The sequence below is a fragment of the Antedon mediterranea genome, chromosome 7 (genome assembly GCF_964355755.1).
Source record: "Antedon mediterranea chromosome 7, ecAntMedi1.1, whole genome shotgun sequence".
In the NCBI taxonomy this organism is placed as follows: Eukaryota; Metazoa; Echinodermata; class Crinoidea; order Comatulida; family Antedonidae; genus Antedon; species Antedon mediterranea.
In genome coordinates, this window is record NC_092676.1 from 15,824,006 (window position 1) to 15,845,582 (window position 21,577).

The window sequence follows — 21,577 nt, forward strand, 5'->3', positions numbered from 1 at the left end:
ACCATAAAGCATATATATTTAAATAATCAGTCCCATGGCAGGGCATTTTTCAGTATTATAATGCACCTTTGATTGGAGGTTTGTGAGTCACATGATATTCAATAAAATATGGTACGCTAATCGAGACTGCAATGTCGTTTTGCGCATTCATTTTTATTATAAGCAACCGACAAGAGTCTGCTGTTGACTGACCGTCTATTCTACTCCACTTAAAAAATTGGAGAGCTGCCTTTTTTAAATGGTTAAATGGTGAATAATGAATATTTCTATTTTCGCCTCATGGAATTATTTGCACTTTGCACAATTCCATTGCACTCAAATATTATAGTTGAAATATATATCTTTGGATCATTTGCAGATACACCACTTCTTCATATCTCTTTCTAGGCAACAAATAGCAAACGGAGCAAAAACATACTGGTACATATCTAATCTGAATTGTAGTTGTACAGTAAGAAACGCTTGCCCATGTTTTAAATGAATTGAAGAATTTCAATTCAGATAATTTCAATTCAGATAAAATATTATGTGCCGTGCCAATTTACCATGTAAAAACTGACAGAAGAGTTTAAATAATTACACATATACTATTTCTTGGACATTTAAGCAATTTATTTTTTAACCTTTTGTATAAAAATGAATATTATACTGGCCACTGGCTTGTGCAATAATACATAAAGTACATGGATCAAAGTACTGTTATATTTACCATGTTACTGAAAATACAAAATGCAATACTGAAATTGTTAATAACACACACATTGTTTATAAAAAGATACAGAAATATAAAACAAATTAAGCACCACAATTATTTGTTATCACCACAGCTTTGGTATGTAATATAAAATGAAGTAGCATGATATTTTATCAAGGAATTTTATATGGTCTCTGGCAGTGACTTTAATCAAGGAACTCTTGCAGACACTTAGTCTTGGTCAAGAGTTTCTTTATCAAATGTGTATTCTCCAAGGCCTGTGCCAACATGCTTCAGTGATCCTATGTAATCAGAGAGTTTCTTTATGGCTTCAGTCTGCTCGGCCAGAAATGTGCCATCAATGAAATCAGCCAGCTATAAGACAATGTCACAAAATAAATTGAGATTGGTCCATGCAATTGTAGTAAAATCGTTCCATTATCCTTAATTTTAAGAATATTGGTTGGATAGTCATTGGAATGAGCGTGGATATTTTATTCAATATTTAAATTATAGGGTTGATTTTCACATGCAAAATAATCAAATTTCTGTAGCAAAACTCATGAAGCAAACTATTAAGAATAATTAAGAATAATTATAATGCAGCCAAATATATAGGTATATTTACATGTTTGTCACCATGCTTCTCAGCTATTGCATGAAGGTCTAGCAATGACTTATTGACAGTCTTCTCAAGACCTAGTGCAACCTGCATAGCTTCCAATGCTGTACCCCATTCATCTTTCTCGGGTCTCTTTAAGAAAAAAAATGTAAATAATTTGTTTAACATGCTACACGAATAACAGACAACTAGTGAAGTGTTTGGGTGCCACAATCTCCTAACGCCCATGGATTTGATCATAAATAATTTTATGTCTAGCAGCTTCTCGCTAAACGTAATTTAATATACATAACAGCATTTACATTAACCGCTGGCCAATAACCAGTTAAATAACAAGACCGCTTGCAGGGAAAAATTTCATTTAAAAATTTTGTTTAGCAAAATTGCTAATCAAACTGATTGTTGAGTCTAGAAACATAGTTTTGTATTGCATTTTTTGCTACACAATTTGCAAAATGTGTAGCAATAAGGTTGTTTTGTATAGCTTTTTGCTATGCTACACTGGCGAAATTATTCCCTGCGCTTGGCCAATAAAATCTCAAAACATCAATAATAAAATTCATCTCTTCACGATATTTCACACCTAGACTAAATGTCGATTGTACCTCATTTTGACTTTTTTAAAGTTAATTGAAGGCCTCCAACTTATAGGCCCAAATTCTGTGACCAGTAAATGTGGAGTGGAGGACAAGTAAAAATGTAAATTTTACTGGTCCGCTTTTGTAGTTAAAAAAACCCCAACAGAGACATCCGTAAAGATAGAAACTTAATGTCACAAATATTGATAAACTTACACAAATATCTTGTAAAACCATTCTGCCACCTCGTTGATTTTGGTATGTCATAAGCTTCATTGCATGTTCTCTTTCCTCATTGGAATTACTTTGGAAAAATTTAAAGCAGCCTTTTAAGGCTATATCATCACGGTCAAAATAATATGCCTGTATGTAAAAAAAAAAGGTTTTAAAATTGTATTATGTTCTTATTCTGTCTATTAAATAATGGACTGTTCTGGCCTAGAAATGTACTCCATTTAAAAAATGACTCGTCTATGCAGCATGGATAGAAATGATTTGTATCAATCAATTTACAATGTCTCTTGCCACCAGTGCACAGACTGCTCACAATTTAAAAACTTAATTGCAACCAGCTATACCCATGGGAGTGCAACCTGTGCATTCATTCATTCAATCTTTTATTTCAGAAACTTTGGTTCATAGAAAGTAAAAAATTACATATAAATGAAATAATAAACAAGACTAATTACTACTACTCATCTCAGGATGACATTCCACCTGAAGAGCATCTTCGACATTGCTTATAATCGTTGAGATTAAAATATTTTTGCTTGCATCAAGTCTACACATCAGGCCATATATTAATTTTCTTAACAATTCATAAAAAGAAGGAATTCTACATTTCGTAAACATGAGGCTGGCACTGCAATGTCGAGGCCTATATGATGGCGATTGTACAGTAGCTACCAGATCCAGAATGTTATAATTGATTAACGTTAATATTTATTTACATTATCATACAATCCCAACTGTCCTGATTTTGATAGTAATGTCCCACTTTTTGATGTGTCCCAGTGTCCTGCATTTCAAAATATTTTATTCTATAAAAAATGTCACCGAACCAAAGAATATAATACGACTGAACTTAATGTGAACCTTTATCTTTCGATTTCGATCTACCTCCCATAATGTATTTAAAAAGGCTTTTGGATATTTTAATTTCAACATTATTTAATGTGATTTCCAGGTGAGACCACTGTCTAGGTGGACACCAAGAAATTTAGCGGATTCAACCGTGGGGATGTCGACATTGTCCAGGGTAATTTTTATAAAGAGACTGGTCAATGTTTTTTGTAAACTTCTGAGGGGTTCCAAACAAGATTAAGTTTGAATGAATGTTTGAATATTGGGTGAGAGTAAATGATGGTCGTGTCGTCGGCATACAGAAAGAAAAATGGGAAAGAGAGGTAGATATCATTAATATATAAAATGAATAGAAGGGGACCAAGTAAAGAGCCATGGGGGATGCCACAGGTAGAATAATTAAAGTTGGAGATAGAATCCAAGGTCCACGGATTCCATAATGTGATAATTTGAATAAAAGTATATCATGATCAATAGTGTCAAAAGGGTTGGTTATTGTTTTTAAAAAAAAACCAGAAAAGCCTAGCGGGTGTCAAGACTAATTTACAATGTCCCCAGTATTACCTGGCAGGGTTTTATTATAAAAAAAATGTTACATACAACCCCTGAGTACTGTACATGCTACGATTATTAAGTTATTGGTTTTTTAATTATTTTATTTATTTGTACGTTTATTATACATTAAAGCACTGCTTATGTTTATTCCAAAGACTATGACGTTTTGTGGCGAAGACGATTGACACGTTTTAGGATGAGAAGTTTAACAATGTCAATATTTAAATAAATTTAACTTGTTTCGGAAAGAAAAATATTTAAATTAAATTTACCACTAGGCCTAACATGTTAATTATAGGCCTACTTGTTGATACTTATGTTTTATAATAAAACCCTACCGGGCGTTGATTAGGCCAAATAGTAAATACATTTTGGGACGTTTCGACCCAAAAGTGGGGCGAATCGTCCCGGATTCCCTAGTCTAGTTGGACCGGCGACTGGCCGGCCTGCCTGCCTGCCTGCGTGGCCTGCCTAGGGTAGTTTAGTAATGGCATTTTTTGGTAATACAGGATACCTACTAATGATAAATATACATATGAAGCGTAAAGTTCTAAGTTAATTTGCTTATTGACAGCAGCTTCTGACTCTTCGTTGTAATTCTGGCGACATCGAGACATTTTACCACAAAAACCAACCAAAAACAATTTCGGCCAAACAGTGTTTGTTGTATTCAGAAAAATATGAAACGCCAAATCTGCCTTCCAGTTTCCGTCAATTATTTGACGTGAGCTGGGATTTCTATTTATAGGCCTAACAATCGTTTTAAATAATGAGGTAGGCCTACGTTTGTGTTGTTCATCATTAAAGAATTTTTAATTTTAATCATTTGATTAGTACATAGATTGTTTATAAGCATTGAAGTAAAGTATTAAGTAGTAATTCTAAATAATTTTTAGTAAAGAGCCAAACTGCACTTTTTATTTATAAACTTCTATCATTTCAATTCGAAATAGACACCAGCTATAAATTGGTATCCTCCAATGTATTACAACACGTGCAGTTGTCATTGGAAAGCAATTCTCTATCAAATGCGTGTTCTCCATGTCCGGGACCGACACGCTTGAATGATGTTACGTAATCAGCAAGTTGTTTAAGGACTTCAGTCTGCTCAGTAAGGCGTGTAGCTACAAACTGCATCAGCTAAAATAAAAAAAATCATATTGGTTAAATTTATTAAGCAAATGCAAATTCAGGAGGACGCAAGCAAACACCAATTCGAATAATCCATCGTTTGTTTGTCAAATCTCCTAAGGTTGGTTCTCACCTAGGACGCAACGCAAGGATGTAGACTCAACGCAAGCGAGTTGACCAATGACAAGCGATAGTTAATTCATCGCTTGTGATTGGTCAAATCCCTTACGCTGAGTTACGTCGTGTTGCGTCTCTAGTGGGAACCAAGCATTAAGCTTGGTTTCTAACGCGTGGTTCCCACTAGCGACGCAACACAAGGACGTAACGCAACGCAAGTTAATTGACCAATCACAAGCGATGGCTTATTCGCTTGTGATTGCTAACTGTCTATAACTTCGCTTGTCATTGGTAAAAACGCTTGCGTTGCGTTTACGTCCTTGCGTTACGTTCTATTGGGAACCAAGCTTAATATATGACTAATCACAAGCTATTGGTTAATGCGAACTTTCGCTTGTCATTAGTCAACTCGCTTGCGTTGCGTCTAGGCTTTTATTTAGCCTGAATGGTGAATACAGTCACTGATCACGATGGAGCTGCCAAAACTGAAAGAACAAGACAAAATGTGTCAAAAGCGTACTTACATGTGTGTCAGTATGTTTTACTGCTGTCTTATGAATGTCAATCCATGATTGATTAATATGCCTCTGAAGATCAACTGCAGAGTTCATAGCGTCCAAAGCTGTACCCCATTCATCTTTGACGGGTTTCTATGATAAAAACATTGTTAATAAATAATTAACAGATACATACAGGTTGGTCCCACTACACAATAGCGTACGGTACGTATCGCATTTATGTTTAGGCGCCACAATCTCCATTACTCTTAATGCCCATGAATCGAATTGGGCTGAGCACATAATTTGTTGATGACGTGACGGCGGTCTTGCAACTTCTCACAAAAAAAAAAAATGGGGAAACGTTTTAATCGGCCACATAAAGTTTAATCTTTAATATAACAATGATAAAAATGGCGAGCGATTTGTTCTATATTTCACTTACACTGATTTCGTTTAATACCACTCTGCCCCCTCGTTTATTTTGGTATTTCATAAGCTTCATTGCATTTTCTCTTTTCTCACTCGAGTTGTTTTTGAAAAATGTAAAGCAGCCTTTTAATGCTACGTCATCACGGTCAAAATGAAATGCCTGGAAAAACAAACGTGTGCATAGATAACATGGTGCACATGGTATTTGCCTGAAACTACTACAGTATAGGAGAGGCAATAACGGATATCAAACTTACTAATGATAAATATGTATATGCGGCGTAAATGTCCAAGTTGATATGTTTATTGATAGCAGATTCTTCATCCTCGTGATAATTCTGTCGACAGAGAGACATTTCCTTACCCGGCCTGACCAAACTGAAATACGTCTTGTCAAATGTATGAAATACAGAATACACCACGTCTCACTCCGTAATTTTGAATGTTTTCTCCTCAGCTGCATACACAGTTCACATGCAAATGAGGGGTTTTTGAATACTTAAAAGAACAGAGACGATAAATACTGTTCGTCACGATAATCGATTGCTAAACTATTATTTTTTTCTTTTACTTTATTAATTGTCAAGTGTATGAGTTTTTCTGGTTGTAAATTTAAATATAATTTTTTTTTGGTTTGTGGTCGTGATACAACATGATTGAATTATTCAAAACTATATAACTTTAGTGTTAGTGTCGTAGAACAGTATTAAAACCTTATTTTAATATATGACTAATTAAATGTACGAGCATGCGTTTCAGTATAAACGAGCGCTGTGATGGATATATTATTAAATGAGAGGCAACAATGTTGACAATAATATAATGATGATGTTGCCTCTCGTTTTTATGTTTATTATTAAATGAAAGCAGACATAATTAGTTAAGAGTTAACTAATGGTGAATAATATACAGTACATAAATAATGGGATCGATATTTCGGTGTGTAGGTGTTTCTGTACTGTTGTGAGGCCTATTGAAAGTATAAGCACATACTTACATCGAAAACAAAGCTTAACACTCTTACATTCCTTCCTTGTGGTAAAGAGATTAAGTGTATGCGAGATGAAATATGAGTTTTAATATTCTGAATTCGATAAATTTAGAAAGTCCGGCGTGTTCTGCCAGTTGCGCCAGCACCGTGTAATGAGTAACCGGCAAACAATGACGTAATAGCAATAACATAGCTCGTCCTTATACCAATGACGTAACACCCGAAAAATTACATTTTCAAATGTGACCCAACAGAAAAAGAAACATAATTTTGGCGTGTATTTAACATAGAATTACTGTGATAGAGCATCTTCCCTCTCTGAAATGTGTAGCTATGTCAGACAAGGGACACAGGGAGTGTGAATGATCGAATATGCGATTTCTCTTTACATAACCGAATGTAATTTAGTGTTCTGTATTTGCCTTTAATTGCTGCGCATGCGTCCGGGAAAATTGCGTCTAGTGTATTGTAATGAATGCGTGCGTCAATAGCCAACACAGTTAAATGAGTCTTTACTGCTCATGCATCAGCGATATAAATATATAAAAAAGACTGAACATTGGTTAAGTTCAGAAAGTACTTTGAAAGAAGAATCTACTTCCTACGTAGACTTAAATCATTTGGTATAAACTCTGAAATAATGTCGTCCTTCTATAGGTCAGTTATAGAGAGTGTAATAACGTATTCTTTAACGGTATGCCGAAAATGAAAAGCGTGACCTAAATAGAATAGTCAAGACCGCATCGCGTATAATTGGATCTACACAACTGCCTTTGGAGAACATATTTTCGGATCGTCTTCTGAAAAAGGCAGTGGCTATCAAAGATGATCAATTTCATCCGGCCTCTAGTATGTTCCAGTTGATGCGCAGCGGTCGGCGATTTCGTTCTATTAAGGCCAATAAGGCACGATTTACAAATAGTTTCTTTCCCGGATCTATTAGAGCCTTAAATATGATGTAGACACTTTTTTTTTGTAATGTTTTTGTTTTTGAGTTCGTGTTGTGTCCGTTGGATATTGTGCTCCGCCAACAGAGCAAACAGAATTTCTATGTTTTTCCTAAAACAAATGATAATAAATGATACTTGACTTGACTTGAACTATTTTACATTCACACTTTTTAATTTTCCATTATTAATTTTATTACAGCATCGTATTCCGTTCCGTGAAACAAAACAAAGTGTGAAATGTAATTTGGCCCTGCTTGGACACGCCATTGCCTTTCAATTGGCCATAGGCCTAATCTCCATTTTTATTCAATTATATTTATCGATCACATTATGAAAAGAATTAGAAAATATTTATATATGCATATCTCTCATCAACTTTCATAACAATGCTAACATTAAATATCAATTAAAGGTTGCAATATAATAAAGTTTAATTCTACAATATTCTGATGAGTTCATTTTAAGATACTGTTCCTATCGCTAATGCCATATTATACCACTGCTCGCTCTCCAGAGAATCTAATATGAATCTAGCGACATCGACACGAGATATGAAGCAGGGCGTTTGATGCAGAACATTACGCTCCTCGGCGATAATCTGTTTATCTGAAAGAACAATCAAAATTAAGTTGTTTATGTCGATGTACGTCAATGAGCTTTAGCCAAAACTGGGATACTAGATTCATGATGGTAACTCGTCTTCGTACTTAAAATGTACATCTTCTTCCTATTACGGTGCAAATTTTGCTAGAGAGCCCTGGGGTTCCTCTTTAAAACGCACGCCACCTGTCACTCGTGAAATGCAGAAACCGACTCTTAAGAGTGTTTTTGCATTGGTCAGCAGAAACAAAGCATGTTGAAAAATAGCAACATATTATTATTACCTGTTCCTGGCGTGTCTTGCAAACCAGGTGGGCGCACTATCGTGTACGCAATATCTCCACACTGCGTCATTATATTGTCTTCCATTTCTGACATATTTCTAAGGATCCTACCAATTAAAAAAGTATTGAGAAGCCATTCCATCCAGAATGGACCATGGTCCTGTGGATCATCTGAAATGTAATATTGATATTATCAAATTACTAGAAGTGGTTGAATATAAATAATCAGAATGTCCAACGACCTAACTAACTTGATAGCTTTTTATTGATAGATTGAAAACATCTTTGAAATATTGATCGCAATTCATAATTATGAATGGCAGTGCCAAGTGTGTCTAAATTGATTGTTCGTACACTGTCGATGCTAGAACATAGCAGACATCAAAATATTGTATCAATTCGGGAAAACCTTTTGATCGCATACTTTCGTTTCGTTTATTAATTTTTTCCACTCACTTATATATATATATATAAATCAATGATGTTGCGTAGCACTGTATAAATTATAAATCATACTGTAAATTATAGAAACAGTGCTCATATTCGGAACATGATCTCATAATCGCGTCGAGCATAGCTCATTGGCGAAAGTTCCGTATTTTTTAGTTGTATGAAAAAATGTCTCTGGCTGGATTCGAACCTGCAACCTCTCGCTTACAGGGCGAGTATCATACCACTCGACATATATACATAAATTACATCTTTTGTTAATATTTGAGTAAGGTTTGCATTTCTTTATAATTTTCCATTTAATTGAGTAATTTGTTTTAGAGTCTTTAAGTGTCCATATATATTTACTGAGTTCCGTTGCATTTCTTAGTTTTTCGTTCCGGAATGAAGACGTATGGTTTCTGTATCTGGTTTTAAACTGGTTTTCAGTTAGTCCGACATATGTTTCTTCTTTTGATGAATCTTCTCTCTTTACTGTAGCTTGGTAAACTACACCTTTTGTTAGGCAGTTACCTGGGAGCGGGCATTCATTGGGATTGCGGCAGTTACATCCGCTTGTTTTCGCATTGGTTTCAGTAGACTTTTCTTTGGCTATCACATATTTGTTGTGTGCGTTAATTACTTTGTCTACGCTGGGCATGCAACTGTAGCTTAGTTTCAAGGTATTTTTGTTAAATATTTTTCTGAGCTTGTTGCCGGCAGGAAAACAATCTTCTACTATAGCTAAAAACTTGTGGCCGATGTTGGTTGCTACGTTTTTGCTGAATGGTGGGTTAAACCAAATTATGTTTCTGGTACGTGATTTTTTGGGCTTCTGCTGTTCAGCATTGAACTCAAGTTGATGATTGTATCCACTTTCTTTGAGGGCTTCCTGGTATAGGGGTGCAGATGCATGAAATGTATCTTTGTCTGATGAGATGTCAGAAAGGCGTCTATTTATAGCAAGTGGGATGTTTCGGATAATAGATGGAGGATGGTTGCTGTCATGGTGCACGTAGGTTGGTTTGTTATTAGGCTTAGTGAAAGGTCGGAAGGTTTGTCTATATATATATATATATATACAAATCAGGCAAAGAAAATTAATTCTAAACCGCCCGGTGATATACTGAAATTTAATTAATTAATTTGAAACGATAAAGATGAGGAAATCTGTGAGAATGAGAAAAAGTCGCCCCAACCGAGACTCGAACTCGGACCGCCTGCTTGATATGCAGATGTCCTAACCATTAGACCACTGGGGCTTTCATGGTATTGTTCGAACTCGATTGGATAGCGACTCTTTAACATTCTCGGCGTGGTACGGCGGAACAGCACTAGTCCTCAGTTGTACGCACGCGCACCAGAGATCAAATTGATACGCTCTCATCTTACAGTATTTTTATTCACGAGGCGGGATCTCCGAAGAGATACTTTTATATATATAAACAAATCAGGCAAAGAAAATTAATTCTAAACCGCCCGGTGATATACTGAAATTTAATTAATTAATTTGAAACGATAAAGATGAGGAATTCTGTGAGAATGAGAAAAAGTGGCCCCAACCGAGACTCGAACTCGGACCGCCTGCTTGATATGCAGATGTCCTAACCATTAGACCACTGGGGCTTTCATGGTATTGTTCGAACTCGATTGGATAGCGACTCTTTAACATTCTCGGCGTGGTACGGCGGAACAGCACTAGTCCTCAGTTGTACGCACGCGCACCAGAGATCAAATTGATACGCCCTCATCTTACAGTATTTTTATTCACGAGGCGGGATCTCCGAAGAGATACTTTTATATATATAAACAAATCAGGCAAAGAAAATTAATTCTAAACCGCCCGGTGATATACTGAAATTTAATTAATTAATTTGAAACGATAAAGATGAGGAAATCTGTAAGAATGAGAAAAAGTATATATATATATATATATATATATATATATATATATATATATATATATATATATATATATATATATATATATATATATATATATATATATATATATATATATATATATATATATATATATATATATATATATATATATATATATATATATATATATATATATATATATATATATATATATATATATATATAATTGTCTCGGTTGGGGCGACTTTTTCTCATTCTCACAGATTTCCTCATGTTTATCGTTTCAAATTAATTAATTAAATTTCAGTATATCACCGGGCGGTTTAGAATTAATGTTCTGTGCCTGATTTGTTTATATAATTTATATATTAAATGTGGGTGGATGGAGGTCACAGGTCTTTTAGCAGACATTATTTAGGCCAGGTTACCACTTGGACACAACGCAAGACGGCTCCGTTTGCCAACTTAACATTTTGACCCACCCCACAGACCTGACTAGCTAAATCCTAGCTGTGAATTGGTATCAAGCCTACATTTTGTTCCCCACGCTGTAACCGTAACAAGCCTTTTCACCTCAGCAGTTCTCATTGCCTGTAGGATACTTCCCATTGTATCCGTGTATAATGTGACTTTGAATAGAGTTGGGGTATTCGTTCCTATGCATGAAACTACAACATCACTTCCTTTGAATTGTTGGGCAAGAAAGTCAGAATCCATGACGTTTCCACTTACAACCTACAACAAATTAAATATACATAATTGAGATGACAATCAGAACGTTACATATTGTATATCGGAATCGGATCTATTATAGTTTTATATGTCATCAAACTTCTACTTTTGCAACACCATATTTTAAATTGGAACACTAATTTAAGGTTGATAATTATGCCCTTTTGGCGTTCCATATAATTGTTGGTAGAACAAGGTGTGTACTTGCCTTACAGTCAGTATAGTACTTACAGGTTATAGGAGTAGAAAAGAAGGTTAAAGTAGTACCTTTAAATTGTCATGTTTTTGAGTTATTTTAGACTGATTTCTCACAACCGCCAGGACGTTATGACCTCGTTTTAATGCTCCTTGTACAACTTGAGAACCAGTCTTCCCTGTAGCACCTAAAACTACCACTTTTAATTCCATTGTTGCGAACGACGATCACTCGATATACTATTTAATTGTATATCGACGATATTGTCATTAGAAATGTGTAGATTAATGGATTCGTCCACTTATGTTGTTACCGTTACGCCCCAGGGTGTTTATTGTTCTGGAGTAGGGCGTTTATTCGAGGAAGGCGTTTATTTTTTGGGGTAAAAAATGGTAGCTTGTATAACAAATAAATATGAAAAAATACAACACAATTAATAATAATAATAATACAGTCAAAATACTTGGTCGATCAATTGTAGATCATGGAATGATTTCTACTACAAATAAAAATGTGTTATAATAAATTACTGTATATGCATGCGGCGAGGCGTTTATTTGAAAAAAAAAAAATAAAGGCCCGGGCCGTTTATTTGAGGAGGAGTTTATTCCAAACGATGTTATGGGGGGTGGGGGGGGGGGGGGGTGAACGTTTATTCGAGAGAGGCGTTTATTATTAAGCTAGGTTCGCACGCAGACAGTTCGAGTGTGCGTCGTGATTGGTTAAATTATCTGCATTCGTCGTCATTCTTGCGTTGCGGAATGTAGCTAGAACACATCATAAAATAACTCTAATGTTGCTATAAAAATTTGTATAAACCTTGAATATCCCTACAAACATGTTACTTCTGTACTAAAACAAACCATTGGGGTAAAAAACACACAGATGTTTACGTTTAGGTTTAAAAATATATATTTAATAACCACGGATGTAGTTATTTATATACATTCTTTCTGTCATAATTGATGAGAAAAAGCAAGAAATGGATCATATAATAGGCTTACTTAGAGAATTTCAGATTTTGTTCACCATTTCAGGTAATACGCTCATTCCATGTTGATGCGAAACTAACTCCATGTTGAGTCACTACAATTTTTAAAATAAAATCGCTTTACTTGAAGTGTTCTTTTATTTATGAAGATTTCAATTGATTAATTTAGGCCTATATTTAATTACCTTAGAAATCCGCCTATTTTGTACTTCCGCCGCGATGATTCGAGTGTGATCTCGTATCGCGACGGAAGTATGTTTTTAGATAGATATTTGGATAGATAGGCCTATACGTACTAATTTGGACAAAACACATTTAAATTAACTTTAGATCGTTTGTACGATTTTTATTAATTAATGGCAAGACGTGGAATCGTTGAAAAAATGGAATTAGCCTAGATGAGTTCCAGTTGCCTGTCGATGTTTCGTAATGGTATCGCTGCCTTTTTAGCCTAAATAAATAACTAGGCCTAGCTAGGCGCGCTTTGAGCGGGTACAAATAATGACATTTGAAACCTAGTTGAACATAACCTTTCATCATTCACCTCATGTCATTATGTGTACCAACACTCATAAACATTTCATTATTTGAATAATAATTATAATTTCGTAATCTTTCAATGAAATAGAAAGTAGGCCTACAGTGTATTGATTTTGAATTTGTTTACTTTCTGCTATAATAGAAAAATAGACATAATAATAATAATCCGATTAACATTAACAATAGGCCTATAATCATGTTGTTGTCAATACGAGGTTTCTTCTTTGAGGCACTCTCGCCGTCCAACTTCTGAAATAGAATGAAATATTGAGTGTTCATGTGGAATTTTTAAAAAACGAAATGCGTTTACCTACATATATGTACCAACATTCAGTGCATACAAGAAGTTATTAGGTGATAATGACTATGATAGTGACGATGGTGATGATGAGTGTGATAGTGACGATGGTGATAATTAGTGTGATAATGGTGATAATGAGTGTGATAGTGACGATGGTGATAATGAGTGTGATAGTGACGGATGGTGATAATGAGTGTGGTAGTGACGATGGTGATAATGAGTGTGATAGTGACGATGGTGATAATGAATGTGGTAGTGACGATGGTGATAATGAGTATGATATTGACGATGGTGATAATGAGTATGATATTGACGATGGTGATAATGAGTGTGATAGTGACGATGGTGATAATGTGTGTGGTAGTGACGATGGTGATAATGTGTGTGGTAGTGACAATGGTGATAATGAATATGATATTGACGATGGTGATAATGAGTGTGATAGTGACGATGGTGATAATGGGTGTGATAGTGACAATGGTGATAATGAATATGATAGTGACGATGGTGATAATGAGTGTGATAGTGACGATGGTGATAATGTGTGTGGTAGTGACGATGGTGATAATGTGTGTGGTAGTGACAATGGTGATAATGAATATGATATTGACGATGGTGATAATGAGTGTGATAGTGACGATGGTGATAATGGGTGTGATAGTGACAATGGTGATAATGAATATGATAGTGACGATGGTGATAATGGGTGTGATAGTGACAATGGTGATAATGAATATGATAGTGACGATGGTGATAATGACTATGATAGTGACAATGGTGATAATGAGTGTGATAGTGACGATGGTGATAATGAGTGTGATAGTGACGATGGTGATAATGTGTGTGGTAGTGACGATGGTGATAATGAATATGATAGTGACGATGGTGATAATGACTATGATAGTGACAATGGTGATAATGACGATGGTGATAATGAGTATGATAGTGACGATGGTGATAATAAGTGTGGTAGTGCCGATGGTGATAATGAGTATGATAGTGACGATGGTGATAATGAGTGTAATAGTGACGATGGTGATAATGTGTGTGGTAGTGACGATGGTGATAATGTGTGTGGTAGTGACAATGGTGATAATGAATATGATATTGACAATGGTGATAATGAATATGATAGTGATGATGGTGATAATGAGTGTGATAATGACAATGATGATAATGAGTGTGGTAGTGACGATGGTGGTAATGTAATATGATAGTGACGATGGTGATAATGACTATGATAGTGACAATGGTGATAATGACGATGGTGATAATGAGTATGATAGTGACAATGGTGATAATGACGATGGTGATAATGACTATGATAGTGACAATGGTGATAGTGACGATGGTGATAATGAGTGTGATAGTGAGGATGGTGATAATGAGTGTGATAGTGACAGAGGGTGATAATGAGTGTGTTAGTGGCAATGGTGATAATAAGTGTGGTAGTGGCGATGGTGATGATGAATATGATATTGACAATGGTGATAATGAGTGTGATAGTGACGATGGTGATAATGTGTGTGGTAGTGACGATGGTGATAATGTGTGTGGTAGTGACAATGGTGATAATGAATATGATATTGACAATGGTGATAATGAGTGTGATAGTGACGATGGTGATAATGACTATGATAGTGACAATGGTGATAATGACGATGGTGATAATGAGTATGATAGTGACGATGGTAATGAATGATAGTGACTATGATGATAATGACTATGATAGTGACGATGGTGATAATAAGTGTGGTAGTGCCGATGGTGATAATGAGTATGATAGTGACGATGGTGATAATGAGTGTGATAGTGACGATGGTGATAATGAGTGTGATAGTGACGATGGTGATAATGAGTGTGATAGTAACGATGGTGATAATGAGTATGATAGTGACGATGGTGATGATGAGTGTGATAGTGACGGATGGTGATAATGAGTGTAATAGTGACGGATGGTGATAATGAGTGTGGTAGTGACGATGGTGATAATGAGTGTGATAGTGACGGATGGTGATAATGAGTGTAATAGTGACGGATGGTGATAATGAGTGTGGTAGTGACGATGGTGGTAATGTAATATGATAGTTACGATGGTGATAATGTGTGTGATAGTGACGATGGTGATAATGAATATGATAGTGATGATGGTGATAATGAGTGTGATAATGACAATGATGATAATGAGTGTGGTAGTGACGATGGTGGTAATGTAATATGATAGTGACGATGGTGATAATGAGTGTGATAGTGACGGATGGTGATAATGAGTGTGGTAGTGACGATGGTGGTAATGTAATATGATAGTGACGATGGTGATAATGAGTGTGGTAATGACGATGGTGATAATGTGTGTGATAGTGACGATGGTGATAATGAATATGATAGTGACGATGGTGATAATGAGTGTGATAGTGACGATGGTGATGATGAGTATGATAGTGACGATAGTGATAATGACTATAATAGTGACTCTTGAAAAAATTTCATTTAGCTTCGATTTTGTATAGATGACAAATTTCGTTTTTGTAAAAGCACAAGTTAACGGAGTACTTACTCGAACGTTTCGATCTCTATCGTTCGAGTAAGTACTCCGTTAACTTGTGCTTTTACAAAAACGAAATTTGTCATCTATACAAAATCGAAGCTAAATGAAATTTTTTCAAGATTTAAGAGAAAAATATGGTCAAGAAACCATCAACATCGTACGCAAACAGGAAAATATCGCGAAGAAAATTTCACGGCAGAGAAATCACCGGGTATTCTCCCTTCATTGTAAGCGGTTGGACATTACCCCTCCGAGCCTGAAATTATATCGACCGATCAAATCGTCTAAAGCAGAGGAAATAATAAAACATGCAGAAAGACAGCTTTTACGTGAGAGAATAAGAATCACCACCAACAAAATCACACAGTTAGAACAGGGGTGGCGCCAGGATCTTCCCGACGCGGGGGCTACATTCCCCGACGAGGGGGCTATGCGAGCGAAGCGAGCATCACTAGGCTGGGGGCCAGGGGGCCGCCAAGGACCCCCGGTGGGGGTCCAGGGGGCGAAGCCCCCGTAAGCAACGCGTTCTAGCGTCATTTGAGGTCATTTTAATCAGATTTAGGGTAGCCATTTTTTCCATTTTTTATAATGCATAAATAAAATACTGCGTGCAAAAAAACGATGCGCGATGACTGTTTCAATCCATATTTTTCAATTTAAAAAATAAAAGTTCAAAGAAAATTTAGAAAAATAGAGTTGGAGGTCCCGGAAATTGAACTTATTATACTTCAAAACATGAAACAAAATATATAAGTCCCTATCATGGTTGTGACTGAGCTAAGAAATGTTTGAAAAATAGAGATGTTAGGTCCCGGAAAATGCACTTCTTGTACTTCGAAATATGACCAGCTTTATTGTTGGGGCTGAGCTAAGAAACTGTTTAAAACTAGAGCTGCAGGTCTTCAAAAAATAGCATTTTATACTTTGGAAACATCAGGCCTAGAGGCTTAAAAAACGCAAGCGTAGACCTTTTTCAGTCAGGGAAATAAGTTTATTCCTCCCAAGTGTATGCGTGCGTACCATCTGGACTTCCGAGTGGTGAGAAATTCATGACATACAGGACATTGAAAATGTAATAACTTAGCTATAATAAGATGTTGGCTAAGCGAAAATGGCATGTTTTTTTGTTTAGTAATGGATGAAAATTTTATTTTAGGTATCCCACGGTAAAGAAGGTTACTTGTAAATTAAAAAATTTGTGAACATACGAACAATTAACATAATTCGTTTTTGCTGCTGTAGTGTAGCGTACGTCGACGCAGTACACGACGTAACCGTCAGTAAACTTCGCCTGGAAAATAACTACAGTACACATTTTTGTCTCTGGATGGAACATGATATCACGCGTCTCGACCCAACGTTGAACGATTCGTACAAAGGGATACCGACAGACAAGTGCGAACCTAGCTATTGTTTAGGAGTAAGTTAGATCGCTGGCAATAATGAATGCATATAAAGTGCATAATATCACTCTGACGTACTCTCACGGTCAATGAAACGTCGCGGTTTTCTAGGCGCTGAAGGTAGCTACGAAGTGAACGCGAACGCTTTTTACTGTATATTATAATTTATTCCCCGACAAAAAGTACCCGTGTTCCCTTCGGTAACCGTCGGTAAACTTCGCCTGGAAAATAACTACATTACACATTTTGGTCCCTGGATGGAACTTGATATCACGCGTGTTGACCCAACGTTGAACGATTCGTACAAAGGGATACCGCCAGACAAGTGCGTACCTAGCTAATGTTTAGTAGTAAGTTAGATCGCTGGCAATAAATGAATGCATAAAAGTGCATAATAGCCCTCTGACGTACTCTCACGGTCAATGGAACGTGGTTTTCTAGGCGCTGAAGCTATATGAAGTGAACGCGAACATTTTTTACTGTATATTATATTCCCCGACAAAAAGTACCCGTGTTCCCCGACGGGGGGGCTAGGCTCCCCGACGAGGGGGCTAGAGCCCCCGTAGCCCCCCCGCTGGCGCCACCACTGAGTTAGAAGGCAAAAAGAAAGATTTAAATGAGGAAATCGTATCGCTAATTCCCAACGGAGGGGACATCACCAATGTATGTAATCACGTAAACAAAGTGTGTGAAGCGGAATTCTTAAAATGCCGATCACGACAACAAAACAAACTGTTGTGGTGGAAAAACAAAGCAGAAAACGCAGCTAGAGATTTACATCAAGAACAGGATTTATCCGGTAAGATCTTAAGAGAAAAATGGGTGGTAAATCTGTCTAGTAAGTTGGTTAGTGAAGACGAAATATCAGCATTACAAAGGGGATTGAACTATGCGGCGAGCCCACGATCCATGCCCATTGACGATCTCATAGTAGCGGCTGAAAAAGCGGCTGATCTTGTCCCCCTGGAAGAACAAGACACCGTTCGCAGTAAAATTGTAGCTATTGTAAAATCTACCACTCTACCACCTTCAAATTTAACCCCCAAAGAACGAAAGGCCATAAACAACTTGAAGAAAGATAAATCTATTCTTATTCTCCCAGCGGATAAAGGTAGATCTACTGTCATCCTAAATACTAATGATTACAAAGATAAAGTGGGAACCATGGTGAGCGACACTAATGTTTACGAACTGCTAAAACGTAATCCAACACAAAACTATAAACGAAAAGTGGTCAACATCATAGGCAGGTTGTTCAAAGAAAAGAAAATCAACTACAGAGAGAAAGAATGGCTGTTTCCCACGGCTGAAATTGTACCTAGGTTGTATTGTCTTCCGAAGATACATAAACCAAATTGGCCATTAAGACCTATAGTAGATAACATCAACACCGTTTTTTACACCGTTGCACAATTCCTCACCAAAATCCTGGGTCCGCTTGTCGGAAACACAGAACATCATGTAACTTACTCAGGAGAGTTGGCGAGTGAACTAAAAGAAATAATAGTCAAACCAAGTGAAACATTTGTCTCGTTTGACGTAGTATCTCTGTTTACAAAAACACCAGTAGAAGAGGCCCTCAAAGTTGTCGAAAATCGCCTAACAACAGATCCGACACTTCTGGATAGAACTAAACTACATGTGACAGACATAATGGAGCTCCTCGGTTTAATTGTGAACAAAACCTATTTCTCGTTCAATGGTAACATTTATAGGCAAATACAAGGCATTGCTATGGGAAGCCCAATAAGTCCTATATTGGCGAACTTGTATCTAGAGTGGCTCGAACATCAAGCCATAAACACGGCACCCACTAACATCAAGCCTGTGTATTGGAAACGATACGTTGATGATGTATTAGCTATCATCCCCATAGGTACAGTACATACATTTAACACACATCTTAATAACATCGATATAACTGACAATATCAAGTTCACCACAGAATCGATGACAAACAACACAATACCTTTCCTGGACATGCTCATCACACTCAATGACAATGGAACAGTTACCACCTCAGTCTATCGGAAGCCCACTCACACAGACCAATATTTACATTTCAACTCACATCATCCACTCGAACACAAACTGGGGCTTATAAACACGCTTGTGGACAGAGCTGAGAAGGTAGTGGGAGATATGGATTTGAGGAAAGTTGAGATGGATAACATCAAGAAAGCGTTACACAACTGCCAGTATCCAGAGTGGTCCTTCCAGAGAGTTATGGAAAACCGAAAAAGGAAAAAGAACAAAGGACACGAACCACAGAAGGAAAAGATCAAGATGCGAGGTAGCATAGGAATCCCCTATGTAAAAGGAATGGCAGAAAGAATACGACGCACTCTCTCCTATCACAATGTCGGAACCTATTTCCTACCCCAAAATAAAATCAAGAATAGCCTCGTCCACCCAAAAGATAAAATCGAGAAGATGGATACATGTGGAGTAATCTACGAAGTCACCTGCCGCAACTGTCCACAAGTTTACATTGGGGAAACAGGGAGGGCATTACAAACACGAATTAATGATCACAAAAAAGATGTTACAACAAACACGGGGGGAGTAATGACTAGGGCCTCCAGAACATCCACATCTTCGATCATACACAAATCTGCCATTACAGAACATGTCATAAAACACAATCATGTACCGAACTGGGAGGCTACCATCTTAACCAAAGAGCCTAAACGCAAAGACAGACAGATTAGAGAATCATTACATATAAGGAGAAATAAAGAGAAGACCATGAACCGGGACACTGGAGCCCACGAACTCTCGCATTTGTACAATGATTTGATAGACACATCACCTGGCCGAGCCCCGCACAACCTCCAACCTACAACCGGAGGCGTACAACGTCATCAACAGATGACGTCAAGAATGACCAAGCTGCATTAACACTCCGCAGTCAGTTGAGAAGGATCTCTGATAGAGATCGAAACGTTCGAGTAAGTACTCCGTTAACTTGTGCTTTTACAAAAACGAAATTTGTCATCTATATAATAGTGACTATGATGATAATGAGTGTGATAATGACAATGATGATAATGAGTATGATAGTGACGATGGTGATAATGACGATGGTGATAATGAGTATGATAGTGACGATGGTGATAATGACGATGGTGATAATGAGTATGATAGTGACGATGGTGATGATGAGTGTGATAGTGATAATGGTGATAATGAGTATGATAGTGACGATGGTGATGATGAGTGTGATAGTGATAATGGTGATAATGAGTATGATAGTGACGATGGTGACAATGGGTGTGATAGTGACGGAGGGTGATAATGAGTGTGTTAGTGGCAATTGGTGATAATAAGTGTGGTAGTGGCGATGGTGATGATGAGTATGATAGTGACGATGGTGATAATGAGTATGATAGTGACGATGGTGACAATGGGTGTGATAGTGACGGAGGGTGATAATGAGTGTGTTAGTGGCAATGGTGATAATAAGTGTGGTAGTGGCGATGGTGATGATGAGTATGATAGTGACGATGGTGATAATGAGTGTGATAGTGACGATGGTGATAATTAGTGTGATAGTGACGATTGTGATGATTAGTGTGATAGTGACGATTGTGATGATGAGTGTGATAGTGACGATGGTGATAATGAGTACGATAGTGACGATGGTGATAATGAGTATGATAGTGACGATGGTGATGATGAGTGTGATAGTGATAATGGTGATAATGAGTGTGGTAGTGATAATGGTGATAATGAGTATGATAGTGACGATGGTGACAATGGGTGTGATAGTGATGGAGGGTGATAATGAGTGTGTTAGTGGCAATGGTGATAATAAGTGTGGTAGTGGCGATGGTGATGATGAGTATGATAGTGACGATGGTGATAATGAGTATGATAGTGACGATGGTGACAATGGGTGTGATAGTGACGGAGGGTGATAATAAGTGTGATAGTGACGATGGTGATAACGAGTATGATAGTGACGATGATGATAATTAGTATGGTAGTGGCGATGGTGATGATGAGTATGATAGTGA

At 36.8% G+C, this 21,577-nt stretch overlaps 3 protein-coding genes across 3 annotated transcripts; all 3 read right to left on the bottom strand.

Annotated features, from left to right (window-relative positions):
• Window positions 1–590: 590 nt before the first annotated feature.
• Window positions 591–4,212, bottom strand: LOC140053925 (soma ferritin-like). The gene is made up of 4 exons (XM_072098676.1): window positions 4,051–4,212; window positions 2,111–2,257; window positions 1,323–1,448; window positions 591–1,069 (listed from the first exon to the last, which is right to left on the bottom strand). The coding sequence occupies exons 1-4, from the start codon at window positions 4,147–4,149 to the stop codon at window positions 926–928; spliced, it is 516 nt and encodes a 171-aa protein (XP_071954777.1). The 5' UTR covers window positions 4,150–4,212; the 3' UTR covers window positions 591–925.
• A 23-nt stretch (window positions 4,213–4,235) lies between these two features.
• Window positions 4,236–6,196, bottom strand: LOC140053924 (soma ferritin-like). Its single transcript, XM_072098675.1, has 4 exons — window positions 5,967–6,196; window positions 5,723–5,869; window positions 5,305–5,430; window positions 4,236–4,672 (listed from the first exon to the last, which is right to left on the bottom strand). Exons 1-4 carry the CDS (start codon window positions 6,063–6,065, stop codon window positions 4,493–4,495), a joined length of 552 nt encoding a protein of 183 aa, XP_071954776.1. The 5' UTR covers window positions 6,066–6,196; the 3' UTR covers window positions 4,236–4,492.
• Window positions 6,197–7,890: 1,694 nt separating this feature from the next.
• Window positions 7,891–12,050, bottom strand: LOC140054555 (uncharacterized sugar epimerase YhfK-like). Its single transcript, XM_072099590.1, has 4 exons — window positions 11,847–12,050; window positions 11,381–11,582; window positions 8,535–8,705; window positions 7,891–8,256 (listed from the first exon to the last, which is right to left on the bottom strand). Exons 1-4 carry the CDS (start codon window positions 11,985–11,987, stop codon window positions 8,111–8,113), a joined length of 660 nt encoding a protein of 219 aa, XP_071955691.1. The 5' UTR covers window positions 11,988–12,050; the 3' UTR covers window positions 7,891–8,110.
• Window positions 12,051–21,577: the final 9,527 nt, after the last annotated feature.

Excerpts from the sequence above, each read along its gene's own strand:
- LOC140053925 (XM_072098676.1), bottom strand. The coding sequence starts at position 4,149 with ATGTCTCGATGTCGCCAGAATTACAACGAAGAGTCAGAAGCTGCTGTC. Across the intron at positions 2,258-4,050 it reads CATATGTATATTTATCATTA|GCATATTATTTTGACCGTGA; the intron begins GTAGGTATCCTG and ends TTTTACATACAG. Across the intron at positions 1,070-1,322 it reads AGAAGCATGGTGACAAACAT|CTGGCTGATTTCATTGATGG; the intron begins GTAAATATACCT and ends ATTGTCTTATAG.
- LOC140053924 (XM_072098675.1), bottom strand. The coding sequence starts at position 6,065 with ATGTCTCTCTGTCGACAGAATTATCACGAGGATGAAGAATCTGCTATC. Across the intron at positions 5,870-5,966 it reads CATATACATATTTATCATTA|GCATTTCATTTTGACCGTGA; the intron begins GTAAGTTTGATA and ends TTGTTTTTCCAG. Across the intron at positions 5,431-5,722 it reads TGGTATTAAACGAAATCAGT|AAACCCGTCAAAGATGAATG; the intron begins GTAAGTGAAATA and ends TTTTTATCATAG.
- LOC140054555 (XM_072099590.1), bottom strand. The coding sequence starts at position 11,987 with ATGGAATTAAAAGTGGTAGTTTTAGGTGCTACAGGGAAGACTGGTTCT. Across the intron at positions 8,706-11,380 it reads TACAGCGTGGGGAACAAAAT|ATGATCCACAGGACCATGGT; the intron begins GTAGGCTTGATA and ends ATTACATTTCAG. Across the intron at positions 8,257-8,534 it reads GCAAGACACGCCAGGAACAG|ATAAACAGATTATCGCCGAG; the intron begins GTAATAATAATA and ends TTGTTCTTTCAG.